This window comes from Typopeltis vanoorti, chromosome 18 (genome assembly GCF_054136105.1).
Source record: "Typopeltis vanoorti isolate ZY-2024b chromosome 18, IOZ_Tvanoo_1.0, whole genome shotgun sequence".
NCBI classification, from domain to species: Eukaryota; Metazoa; Arthropoda; class Arachnida; order Uropygi; family Thelyphonidae; genus Typopeltis; species Typopeltis vanoorti.
Window position 1 is genome coordinate 43,879,159 of NC_143566.1, and position 14,637 is coordinate 43,893,795.

At 35.9% G+C, this 14,637-nt stretch overlaps 1 protein-coding gene across 2 annotated transcripts in view; it reads right to left on the reverse strand.

The window, feature by feature from the left end:
• Nucleotides 1-14,637, reverse strand: part of LOC150096621 (transcription initiation factor TFIID subunit 4B-like) — a 383,016-nt gene that overhangs the window by 337,138 nt on the left and 31,241 nt on the right. For both annotated transcript variants that reach the window (XM_090407990.1, XM_090407989.1), the window contains exon 3: nt 2,280-2,375. In XM_090407990.1, coding sequence (XP_090264116.1) covers nt 2,280-2,375 — 96 coding nt within the window. The remainder of the gene's footprint in view (nt 1-2,279; nt 2,376-14,637) is intronic.

Here is a 14,637-nt window from a genome sequence, read left to right on the forward strand (position 1 = left end):
AGCTTCCTCAACAAGATGTTATGGAAGAAACCATTCTGAAGACAGTTATAAGGTAACCAATTCACATTTCCTCTTTCGATGAAAGCCAATGGCAACCACATTTCAAACTGTCAAAGACACACACACTTAAGAATTGGCTCTTATCCAAAAACAGTACTACTAGCAAGCTAAAATGCACTATGTATTGACAATAAAATCTCTATGAAGAAAATAAACAGCAAATTGATCTGAGCATAATATAACCAAATTTCCATGATATCAATCCTAAAATAAAATTTCCATATATCGCTTTAGCAGTCAATGCAATCTATGGCTGGAGATGTTACACATTCAAATACATACACAGCAGTTAATTAAATAAATTACTTATAAAGCAATTAACAGTAGTTATTCCAAATGTTGATATTTATTGAATTGATCATCCACAAAATCAAATGCTGAAGAATTCCATAACATAAGTAAAGTAATTTGAATTGTGAATTGAAACTTGTTTGCAAGCTAGAATCTTCCCTTCTTTGTAAAAAATATTGATATAAAGTGTGTGTGTGTGTGTGTGTGTGTGTGTGTGTGTGTGTGTGTGTGTGTGTGTGTGTGTGTGTGTGTGTGTGTGTGTGTGTGTGTGTGTGTGTGTGTGTGTGTGTGTATTGATAAAAAGTGATAACTGTTTTCTTTTTTATTTATTTATTTTATTTTACTCCTCCTTTCATCCACAGTCAATGTTAAAAGGATAATTTTTTTAATATTAAAATATTTATATAAGACAGTACAGAAGGCAATTAGTCAACACACAATTATTTAATGGTGGCTTGAATCACATTGCCAACTGTGTTAACAGTATGCATGAATGTATGTTCTCTGGTATCATGATAACCAGAGATGCACCTGCTTATGAACTCATGTATCATCTGAAATTTATAAATGACATTCTTGGCAAAAAGACCATGCTAAGTGAAATAAGTTAATTTTTAACCATTGTTAAATGAATTGTCGTATCAATTTACCAGCACAGGTTAAAAATTAACTTAATTCACTGTGTAAAATGAGGGATTCCTGTATAAAGTTTAACTTCCATAAGACTATATGCTTTTCCTTCATTTGGCATCATATCTTCCACATACTGTCAACTGAGCATAAAATACTGTCTTACCTCAGACTAGGAAATATAAATCACAAATTGTATTTCAGTAATGAAATTAATTATCCTTAATGCCATAAAACTGAATGTCAGAATCTTCTTCATTTGCTGTGCTGGAAGTGAAGGCCCTCTTGCCTTCATGCATAAGTGAAGTCTGTGAGGCCACATATCGATAGCACCACATTCAACAGAAATGCTACCATTGCTTGCTCCAAATCCACCTTTAGGCTGGAGATGTTGTTTCTTGAAGGCTATTCTTTCAGGACTTGACTACAATTTGAAGTCCAAATGAAATTTAGATCAGGACTTCCAGATGGCCAATCAGATGGTGATATGTGGTCTGGCACATTCACCACCAACCACTGTTTGATGGTCCTCGCCTTGTGTGCAGGGGCTGAGTCCTGTTAGCAGGTTCACACTGCTCAACAGGTTAGTACCACCCCCCCCTCCAAAAAAAAAAAAATTGTTCCAGGTATTAGACCCATGTTTATTCTACCAACACACCCTGCATCTTAGGTATCATTCCATATTCAATATACTATGTAGCAAAAGGTGCATTTCATAATAGCATTCTTGTACAAGATTAATTGCAAAACAGTTAATCACATCTGAACCTCGAGTATTTGAAATGTAATGAACAGATGATTTTGTCAATAAACTTTGCCATTTCATTGGACCACTTAAGTGATTATAAATATCATTAGATTACATTAAACCAATGTAAATGTTATCATTTTGCCAAAGAAGCAGATTATAATGGGGGTTGGGAAGCCTTTCAAATCATTTATCAACTAGTTGTGAGCACAAGGTTGATTTAAAAAATTTACTGCAAAGCAGAAGACAAATACTTACTCTACGAAATCTGAATTTTCAATTCAGTATTTCCAATGTTTTAGAAAAAAAAAATATTAGTAGCTATACCAAATATTGCTCAAAGTAATCCATCTAGTGGCAGTGCTTTTGTTAACTTCTGATGAGCATGTCAATGTTATAAGTGCTTCTAAGGCAAGCTGGGCACTGCACATCATAAATGAAGAGTAATGAAATTAGTGACATAACAGAAGAAAGTAACAAGAAATCATAATGCAAAACTGTAATGAAATTTTACTGGACAAGAGACTGTTAGGCAATAAACCTATTTTACCTGTTGGACCGACTTTGCAGGTGCTGTCACTGAAACAGGAAGTGTTACAGTCATCTGTTGGGGTGATAAAGTCCTTACTACTCCTTGGGCTCCTGGCTAAAGAAAAGGATTGATTCAAAATTTAACAAATTAATTTATCTAATTTAAAGAGAGTTAAATTAAAATTTCTTAAAACCCAAAATGCACTGCTGAAAGCTAGTCGTGTGGGTTATTACTCTTTGTCTAACAAAAGCAAGTTAAGTAATGTGTGAAGTCCTCAATAACAGGAGAGAATAATTTTCAATCTTAAATCAGTGAAGCAAAAGCCATATCATTCATTTCATTCTGAATGATATGGTAAAATGCTGATATTACAATCAATGAACTTTTATATGAATTTCAATGTTTTATCTAATTTTTACTGATTTAATGAATAAGTCAAATACTGATGCAAAATTGAATACTCAGCACATACCTAATTTTTAGTGAACATGACAAGTTAAATATGGAAATAGTCAACTGAATAAGCAAGACTGGTATGGAAGGGTGAGTTAACTGAATAATTTTATATGGAACATGAGAAATTATTCCAAAGTAAACTAGCAGTAAACAACACAGTGCTAAAATTTTTGAGAATGTATATGTAGGAGCAACCATGATATGCAACTGTGTTACTGATAGAAATTTGCATTATCATGGAAATGATTGAGGGAAGAAAGACTGTGCATTTATCCAATTCAAACTTATTAAGCATGTGAAAGGACATCTGGATAAATAATGCAACAGATAAGAATATAGATCTGTAAGTTGTTCAATAAAATAATTCACGCTACAGAAGCGAGTATTAAAAAAAAAAAAAAAGCATGTAGCTTATGTCTGAAGATGAATGCCAGGAGTATCAGGAACAAAAGGGTAGAGTTTGAAACTCTGGTTTAATACACCGGAACCTCAGAATGTAGGCATTAGTGAGACCTTGCTATTAGAGGTAGATATAGTAACTGGTACAGAGTATAAAGGATACAGTATGTATAGGAAGGATATACAGGAGAGGAATGTGTTATTAATGATACTGGATAATTTGAGTCTGGTTATGGCAAGAAGATATGACTGCAATACTAGTAACAATTTTCCATGTTGTAGTAAATTTAAAGTTATTTGGAGTGAGGTGTTGCTACAGGCCTAGTCAATCGGTTATTAGTGATGACAAAATACATTACCAAACAAACATGCTGAGTACTAAATGAGTAATCATTGGTTCACATATAATTACTTCAATTATATGTGAACACAGAATGGGCAGTGGGTGAAATCTCATGAGAAGAGTGAAACCAAATTTACTGAGCTGTTGCAAGACAACTTCCTCAATCAGCATGTGATCGAAAGAAGCTGATGCCAGAGTTAGATCTGATTCTTGTGACAAACTGCAGTTTCAGTTAAAAGCATGACTGTTCTGCCTCCAGTTGGTGATGGCGATCATGCTGTACTGACTTGGGAAACAGCAATGTTCATACAGGGTGGCCCATAAGTCATGAAGGGGATTAAGATGTGAATAACCTTTGATGACTATTTTTAATTTAATTTCTAATGAACATTTAAGAAATTAATCATGGAAAACTTCACAACCCAACAACAAACCAAAATCATGCAATTAATTGACCATCATGTTCTACAGATCTGAGGGTTCCCCACTTCTTCCTATATGGGTTACTTGAAGGTAAAAGGTGTATGAGAGCAAGCCCCAGACAATCCAACAGCTTTAGGAGAACATTCTTGCAGAAATTAAGGTGATGTGGTTTTTCATAAGTAATAAAAAAACTCCATGTTTTGTATTTCGTTAAAAAGAGAATAAAAATAATAATAATAAAATAAAACAGAATAATAAACAAAAATTAAATCCCTTTGTGCCTTGTGGGTCACCCTGTAGATGTTTCATTCAGAAAAGATTACATACTGAACTACAAAGTAGGAATTATGACCAACTCAGGAATATGACCAGTTCATCAAATGGTATCAGTTGATAGATGGGAAAGGATAAGAGCAGTGCAAGGGAATCATTCAAAAAATACTTAAATGATGCAATATTGGAATATGTCCATAGAGTTAAGAATAAACAGGGAAGGAGTCCAATGGATATGTAATCTTATTAAGCAAGAGGTTCTCAAGAAAAAGATGTGGAAGGAATGCTGTGCATAAGGATAACAACAAATATGAAGATTATAAGGAGAATGCCAGAAGTTACAACTACTGCACAAAAAGCTAAATCTGAGTAAGTAAAAAAAAAAAAAAAAAAAACTGGCTCTGCAAGCTAAAGACAACCCAAAAGAATTCTGATGTAATGCAACTAAAAGAATGAATGCAAAAGAACTTTTGTCAATGCAAAGTATATGCAGCTGACAGACACAGAAGCGACGTTAACAAAAGAGTGCCCATTTTGATTATGGTTATCAAGCTAGTGTAGGAATCAAGACAGCTGTAGAAACCAGATTGACTATATAATGATTAAAAAAAAGATTCTGGAATAACATCTCACAAGCCAAGGGATGATAGTGGATCAGACCATACCCTGTGGTCATTAAAGCAGCAATAAAATTAAAGAAAACAATGAAACCTCTAAACATAGAACCCTTAAAAACTAAGAAATACAAGATAAATTTTTAAAGGAACTGGCACAATCCACTGCTGTTAATGTTCCTGATCCCACCAAGTATCCTTACCCTAAAGATGAGATTGAGGATAGATGGTAGAAATTTAAAGAGGGCATAAAAAATATCTGTGCAGGTGCTAAAGGAGTGTTCAACCAAAATGCATTCCTTTAACTAGGCTATATAATTTGAGTCACAGAATGGATGGAATCTACAGGAGTTGAAAGAATGTATGATAATCCTATTGCACAAGGAGCAGTGCAAAGACTGGTGTGATTAATCACCAATTTATCAGTATCTCTGATATGCTGGTGATTAACCACTCAGTGTTTAATCACCAATCAGATAAGAACTCGCATAAACAAATATTTTAACTGAGAATCTACACTTTCTGATGAACAATATGGATTTACTAAGGGAATATCATGTTTGAGCATCTTGTCGCATTTTATAATACTGTTACTTATGAGTTAGACAAAAATTTGGAATCGATACACCATGAAACTTCGGACTTTATTATTATAATACGAGTCTCTGGACTCTGTATCCATGGCAATCCATTCCACCCATTTACCACACTCGGCACAAAAAAATCTAGTCTGCACATCTATACTAACTACAATCTTACATAACTTCCACGGATGACACTAATTTGCTGACTATTTGTCACATATTGGAAACTTTCCTTTGCATCAATTTTTATTAAAACCCCTTTATCTAAATAGTTTCTATCATGACCCCTCTTTTCTGCCAAAAATCAATTAAATGTTGTAACCCACACACCTTCAACCTATAATGATCATTCCACAGACCTGTCACCAGCTTAGTCACTTGTCACTGAATCTTCTCTATCACCTCCTGGTCCCCAAGAAATGCAGATGGCCAAATCTGTGCATAGTAGTAGTCAAGGTGCAGCTGAATCATAGCCAAAGAGGAATAATATATTTTATATTATTTTTATAATATAAAAATAATCCATCCCTATATATTTTTACTTGTTAGCATGTTTTTCAACATCTAAGTAATTTGTTGAGGTATTTTGCCAACTTTCGCAACATACTGTCTGAACTTCAACTCTGTCCACCATTACCCCAGGTCCCTTGCTTCATCAATTTCCTGCAATCCAGTACCATCAATATGATACACCATATGCAACCTTTTCAACCCAAAATGCATAACCTTACATTTTGCAACATTAAAATTACTATTATCCTTTGCCCACAATGCCAATTTATTTAAATAGGCCTGCAGGATATCCACATCACTTTCATCAACAATTGCTCTCACCAGTTTTGTATCATCAGCTAATAACTGAATATCACCCCTTAAATTTTTCACTACACTCACTGATATACAAATTAAAGAATAGTGACCTTATTACAGAACCTATCCATTAATCGCCCTTATTCTCCTTGATTCCGCTCCACCATATACTACTTGCATGTCTGTCAGCCACACCTTCCTCTCATCCATGCTACTAGCTTCATATCCATTCCCATTTGCTCCAACTTTTGTAATAGTTTTCCATGTGGCATTATGTCAAATGCCTTTGCAAAGTCCAGCAATATGATAGTGGAACCATTTTCTTTATCCAATTCTGTTGTCACTTTATTATAAAATATGAATAAATTACTAAGACAAGGACCTACCCTTTACAAAGTCGTGCTTCCCGCTATAAAGTAACACATCCCTATCCGCCCACTGCTGGATTTTACTTTTAACCAACTTTTCCAAAACTTTAACAATCACTCTTGATATATTAATTGGTCTATAATTTGCTACCTCTGTCTTAGAGCTAAGTTTATGCAACAAAACTATCTTACCCTCTTTCCAATCCCCTGGAACCCTGCCAGAGCTGATACTTACATTGAACAATTTCACAAGAAGCAATGCCAATTCTCTTGCCCATTCACCTAGTAGTGCTAACATGTCATCCAGTCCTACTGCTATATTCACACTGATATTTTTCAATCATTGTTGATATGATCAGTTAAATACAACTACAAAATCTCCAACCAGATGATACACCTTTGCAAAATGATCACTCAGCAACTCAACTATTTCTTTTGCTTTTGTCACATTCACTCCATCAAGCTTCTAACTAATGCTAGAAGCTTGATGGAGTGAAACAGCACTGAGAAAGAATAAAAATATTATTCATTTCTTCTAATATTTCATCTCAGTCACTAAATCATCAGGGAGTACAATACATGACTTGTAACACACACACACACACACACACACACATAAAATTGAAACATATGAACAAAAGACTAGTTAGGATTTTCATCCATGTTTCACTTAGTTTTGTGTTGCCTTTGTGTGTATGTTACCAGTCTGTTGTACTCACTGACAATGTCTCAGTGACTAAGATGAAATATTGGAAGAATTAAATAATAATTTAATCCTTTCTCAGTTCTGCTTCACTCCATTAAGCTTCTAACACGAGTCCTGCTATCAGAACTGTTTAAAGTGATCCTACCATAATAATTTTTCCTCTAACCCACTATATAACGAAAAAAACTCTTTTGGGTTTACTTTGGCCTGCTTAGCTAAGTTTCTTTCATAATCTGATATGACCTTTCTTACCATACTAGTTATCCTTCTTGCTTCCATTTTGTACTGCTCATGAGTGTGCTGATCACCTTTTGCTTTATATTCGCTGAACTTTTTTTTTTTGCGGTTTTTCCTTTATATCTCTACTCATCCAATAATCCCCACTTGATTTATCCTCCTGACCTTGTATATAGTCTGATACTGCTTCTCTCAAATAATCTCTGACTACTTCCCATGCACTACTGACATTTTTTCTTTGTAACTTCTCATGCCATAGCACTGCTCCAAGATAACTCCCAAGTCTGTCATAATTACCAGCTTTATAGTTTAAAGATATACCCTTTCCTGACAGAGAATTCCACATCTGGCAACTTCCAGAACAAGACTGCATGGTCACTCTCTCTCTCCAATTGGGGACAGAGTGTCTACCTCACTTATAGATATATCTTTTGATGCTATCACCAGATCCAACATTCAAATCCATGGTTCCATCTATAACATGTTCTTTCAAGTAACTATCCCCTAGCAACTATATAAATTCCACTTCCATTTTGCCATGCCCCCTTTCCTCCCTCCAATCTATGTTCCTATTGCTAAAGTCTCCCATAATAATTGTTCTATTTGCACTCATTGTGCTAATCTGCCAATACATAGCATATACATCATCCTGTGGATCTGCTAGTCTATAGTAGCAACCAACAATATATTTTATCCTGTTGACCTCTAACTCACACCAGACAGCCCCCAAACAAACCATCTACCTGAGACCTAAAATCCGCTAACTTCTAATTTTGTTGGTTGTGATTCTTCAACAATCATCAGCAATACTCTACCTCCTATGCCTTTCCTTCTATCCTCCCTGAAAATACAATACCTTTATATTCTGTCTGTATGACTATATAATTTTCTGTTAATAAGATCGCACTGATGCCCATAATTTTTGGCCAAGTTGAGCTGTTCAATGTCAAAAACTCCTCTCCCTTATTCCTGATACTTCTAGCATTCGTGTACATACATTTCAACATTCTCCTGTGTCCACAATTACTCTTGTATGTCATTATCAAGCTATTCAAATTAGAAACCTATGAAAGTGCATTCAGCACTGCATAATCATTTCTGTACATACACTAATTTATTACAGGGATAGCCTTTACTAAGGCTTTTTGATGGAATACAGCATGGAAGGCTGTTGCAAAAGTTGGATGATGTGGGACTGTACTATGAACTATTAGCATAGATAAGAAGATGGCTGGCTGACAGATATCAGAATATGGTATTGGGGGATAAGTCTGAAAGGTTTAAGGTGACCAGTGGAATACCCCAGAGGTCCTTGGTCAACTGTTATTCAATCATCACATTAATGATATTGGGAAGGATATGACATAAGATATTTAACTATATGCAGATGATGCAAAGATAGGTTGGATAATGAGGAGTAACTAATACTGCAGCACTTGCAAAATGATTTTTTTTTAATTAGTTGTAATAATGGACACAAGAAAATGGCTATCAGTTCATATTAGTAAAGTTATGCACTTCGATATAATGAGATATATAATGTCATATTTTATTGGTAGGATTTTTTTATTAGAAAAAACTGATCAGGATAAGGATTGAAGTTTAAGTATATGGGAAGTTGAAGTTTAAGAGAGATACAACATGATTATTATAATACTAATTAATGACAGAAGTTGCTTACATAAAATGGTTTATTTTATGTAAGCAACTGTAGAATCTGCAGCTGTTTCACAGCCTTTTTCAATTTATTATAGGAAAATAACCACAAAAAAAGAGAGAACAATTAAATTGAAAGAATGTGATATGTGCAATACTGATTACAGGAGAATAACTCCATCTGCATTAATAGATAAAGAAATAAATGAAAATTAAACAAATAATAAAATATTTTAAAATTTAAATAATTAATAAATAATAATTTATGAAACGCATGAATAGCAGGTATTAGTAAAGATAAATTCACAAAACCGAAAAAGTTTATGGCAATCGTTTTTGGTAAGGTTGGGATCATAAATATGTGCTTCACATTTCTTTATGCAGGCTCTCCACAAGAAAAAAGTATAGAATTTTGTTATTATTCCATTGAATTCTGTATTTTGTAGAAAATGGATAGAATGCTAAACTGGATTTGTTGGGTTCTTTAAGTGAAATATATTCCTGATGTTCTTCAAAATGAATCTATGCAGAATGTCCCCTATCTGTCCATAACAATAAAAGTCATAGGAATAGTGGATTCTGTAACCTCCAGGATAAGAAAGAGGAGAATATTTGTCTTCTGGAGAGATAAGGAAGGTATTTAGTTTGCAAACTGGATGGAAAGAGACTTGTAGGCCAAGGTGGTGAAAAGGTTTTGTTATTCTTTCTGAAAGTCCTTTAACATGCTTTACATTTGATTTCAAAGTTTATTTTTCACTAGGTTAGACTATGATATAAATTATATTAAAGGATTAAACTAAATTTATCATTTGATTTCAAAGTCTGTATATAGTATTCTTTGGGAAATTGATGTTGAGCAGCAGCTGCACGTGTTCCAACAAGCTTAGTACTAAACGGGGGAATTGTTAATGCTATTTCAGATGAATATTTCCCATGGAAATATTTGTAGAATACACATAGTGGGGAATTCAATAGCTGGGCTGATTTGTAATTTGTATACAGCAGCTATTCAGGGGTGAAATAACATCTTGAGTGAAAGAGAAATCCTAGTTAGTTTTAGAAGCTGAGGATGCGATGGTTGTGATGTGTTTATGCCAGTGGAGGCTTGATGGCAGGGAAATTCCAAGAAGAGAAATCTCAAATTGTCTAGAAATTTGGGTGTTGTCAAAAATAATAATGGGGAAAGTGATTTTATTATTATAAGAGATAAGACAGAAATGGGTTTTGTTAGCATTGAGGCAATCTGAACCCCATTGGAGGATGGCTTGGAGATCAGAATTGAGGGAGGTGGAGATTCATGTTCTGTAGGTTGAGTTGTGTAGAGTGAAGTTTATCAAATGAAAGAGAGGAGTGCAATGTGCTGTCATCTGCAAAACTGTGTATTGGGTTGGAGGTCAACTGAAGTAGGTCATTGATATATAGCAGGAAGAGGGTTGGTGAGAAGACAGAACCTTGTGGAACCCCAGCATTAGTTGAATGCTGGGAAGATAAGGAACCATCCACCATGACACATAACGAGTGTCCAGTCAGAAAGCCAGCAATCTAACTACAGAAGTCCTAAGACAGACCAAACGATGGAAGTTTGCCTAGTAAGCCTTTGTGCCAGACCCAGTCAAAAGCCTTGGAGATATCAAGTGCAACCACTTGAGATTCATCAAACTTCTCCATGGCATTTGTCAGAGGTGGATGACGTATGTGAGCAGATCTCCTGTTGATCAGCAGCCCCAGAATCCATACTGGCAGTTGTTTATTAAGTGGGTGCCTTCAAGGTAGTGTAAGATTTGGGAATTGATTATTTTTTCCATTAATTTAGAAAGGACTGAGGTGAGCAAGATAAGTAGCTGATAGCAGTGACTTATCACCCTTCTTGGGAATGGGTTGAATATAGGCCTATTTCCAGGCTTGTGGGCAGATACCAGTGGAGCAAGAGTAGACACAGGCAACATAGGATTGAGTCAGTTCTGGTTCACAAATTTTCAGAACTGCAGGAATGCCATCAGAGCCAGGAGACTTTTTTATGTCTAATTTGGACATTATTTTTCTGATCTCTTTCTAGAAAAAAGGATATAGGGGTATTGTATGTTGGGCATATGGAATGGTTGAGAGAACATTTACATTGTCAGTTATGAATGCATTGGAAGCAATGTTTGAAGCCAGGAGATGATGTTTTCTGTGGCTGATGATGATGGAACCATCTGGGTATGATAGGATGGGAAGATGTTATGGCCAATCACTTTGGCAAGAGACCAAAAGGCTCGACTGTCATTCGGATAGGCTGCTAATTTCCTGCATTTTGCTCTTTTGAACTGTTTGATGGTTGTTGTTTTTTGCATTTATTTCGGACTTGAGTATAAGCTCTAAAGGAGGATGGAGTTCTTGATTTGACCCAGTTGTGGTATGTTTGCTTTTTCATTTGTACTGGCTTGGCACATCTTTTGGAAAAGCAGGATTTAGTTCGGGAATGGCAGTTCTGAGTAGTGTGGGGGGATGTATGTTTTCATGCCAGTGAGGATTACTTTGGTGATAAGTTTGGTGCACATGTTTAGGTTGGAAGGCCGGAAGCAATAGTCTAACCATGGGAATGAGGCATAGAAGTCGCAGAGGCTGTTCTACTTGGCACTGTTATAATGCCAAACTACTCTTGTGTGAGAGTGACTGTTGTTGCATGGAGGAGGAGATGAGCACTAGACTGTGGTCAGAATTATCCAGGGAGCTCACTACATTCACTTCGTATTTGGAAGGGTCATTGATGAGGAAAGATCTAGGGTGTTGGGAGAGTGGTTCAAGTTATCTGATATTCTGGTTGGCATCTGAACAAATTGTGTGAGGTCATTAGTGATGGAAAATGTTTCAGCATATCTGCCTGCAAGATCTGTACAACTGGAGGAGGAAAGCCAGTTGGTGTGGACATTGAAATCTCCTAGGAAGAGGATTTCGCTATTGGGAAAGTGGGACTCGAGAAAGTAAATTTTTAAGGAGGGGAAATTAGAGAACTCAGAGTGGCTGGTTACATTAGGGAGCGATAGAGACAGCAAATGAATCTGATTAAGTGGAGAAAGGATATTTTCAACAGAAGAAGGTCAAAGTTGGGTGCTCTCTTGCAAGGTATGTCACAGAGCCGATGTATGCACAGATGCCACCTTTGGGATGAAATGAGTTAAAGAGTATGCAGTTTGGAAGGTTGAGAAAAATAGTGGTGGTGGGGAGGGCGAGATTTGAGTTTCTGCTAGAAACAGTAGGTGGGGGTTTTGTAGACTGAAGATGGTAGTGGATACTATTAAGGTTGGAGTATAGGCCACGGATGTTGTTGAAGGTTCTGTGAGGCATATATTTGACTGTAAGGGTCTTGCACATTTCCTATGCATTGCCTGCAAACTAATCTCCATGGTGGCATCACTTGATTTTTGTGCTAGTTTAGCTTGTTTGTAGCCTATGATCCAATTGTTTTCTCCATTTTGGCATTTTTCTTCTAGTTGTTTTCAAATTTGACAACTATGTTCCAACTCTGGGCAAATGTTAGGTCTGGTTTAGCAAGTACACGTGCAATTTCGGATAAGTGTCTTTGAACTTGTTGCTGATTGCTGTTATTAATTTAGATGTGCTTGTCAGCGTATTACAAGTCACTTTTACGAGTCATGGAAAGTTCTTTCTGTCCTTTCTTTGATTTATGGATCTGAAACTATGACACCTGATGATAATTTTAGAGTCGATGTTGCATTCTTCTGCTAATTTGATGATGTCTTATTTTAGTAATTTTCCATTTTTCGTCGGAAAGTTTAAAAATAACGGTGTTGAATTTTTTGTTTTTGGCCTCCATTGAGTCGTGTACCGTTCATGCAATTAGGTCGTGGAGTTCATTTGCAGACCAGGATGAACTTGCATTGCAGAGCTATCAATTAGTTGGAGCTTAGTTTCCAGCGCTTGTATTTTGGAGGAAAAAGTTTCATTCATATTGTTAATGTGCTGTTCGAGATTTAAGTGGCTTGCCTAAGTTCAGGAGCTGTTTTACAGAAAGGAGGCACAGTGAGCAGAAGAAGAGCTGGTTGAGGTTAGGATGATAAATAGCTTGTGCACCGATTCGTATATTTTTGCACAGGAAGTGTGTAACTAGTGGCAACAGAAACTCATAAAATATATATTTTTTTAAAATCAGTTACATCAATTTTACAGTTGCGGCACTTTATGGGCTTAACAGCGATCGACAGCGCTGTGCTGACGAGACTCTGGGTGCTCGTTCGTCGGCTTTTGTTGCCGCCATCTTTGCTTTCTCGAGCAGTAGGTATAGTGGGCACTTACACGTGGCTGATTTTTAACTGGAAGCATAGCTGACTGAATGCACTATAAGTACTTGCACGTTGTGCAGAAGCAATCGGCTCCTTAGTACCTGCTGTTAGAATTTCTGTTTAATGATTACTTTGAATGAAAAACACTTACAATAGCAATAAAATGTGGGAGCACAAGTTTAGAGTAGCTTATTCACCTTAGCAGATTAGCAAAATGGATATTTCACAGAATGGCAAAGAAAAGTCTCAGAGGAAGACAACTATCTAGGTGAAATGATGCAGTTAATAAGTGCATTAGAAGAGTGAAATATAAGATCTGACAACACTAGAGTCATCACAGTAACCTGCATTGCTGGCAGTACACACCATAATTTGATGACGATCATTATGATAATGATACCCCTGCTCTAGACACACAAGCAATGAGAAATACAAAAAATTAAATTACTATACTGTAATGAAAGTTTCTTTTTTCATCGCTAAGTTCAATTTCCTCATCCATTTCTCATTGCTTGCGTGTATCTAGAGCAGGGGTTGGCAAAGTGGTCGATATGGCTATCCAAGGGATCAATAAATGTCTAGGGGTCAATAAACACCTAAAACGATTTTGATTAACACCTAGCAAGCATGCATAGCCAACTGGCTGAGCCAATGAGGGAGAAGCGCATGCTCTCCCTGATGAAGACATCTAGAACAGAGACAATCAGGGCTAGCATGTATTTATCACCCATAGCTATCAGAGAGGTGTTCAGTCATCTGATAACTTTGAATTTACTGTGTAATTTTTTAAAGTTATAATGCCCACATAATGGTGGCCCCTGATAGTAAGAAGTGCCGACAATATTCACAAGAGTATTTAAAATTTGGATTTATACCATCATTTACCAATGTGACAATGTCTATGTGCTTATTATGTGAAAAGACTTTCAGTAATGATGCCATGACGCATGCAAAGATGAAAGACCATCTCGAAAGGGTTCACTCTGATAAGAAAAATAAAAATCTTAATTTTTTAAGGCACTGAAAGAAATATAAAACAACCAAATTTAAACACATTTTTAAACAGACTTTTTAAAAGCACCTGCCAGTGGAGATTATAAAGGACTGAAGACATCATACTGTATCTCTCTTAATATAACAAAGAAAGGAAAACCACATACCATTGGTGAGGAGATCATCACACCAGCCGTTAAAGATGTGATTGAAACTTTTTTTTTTTTTATT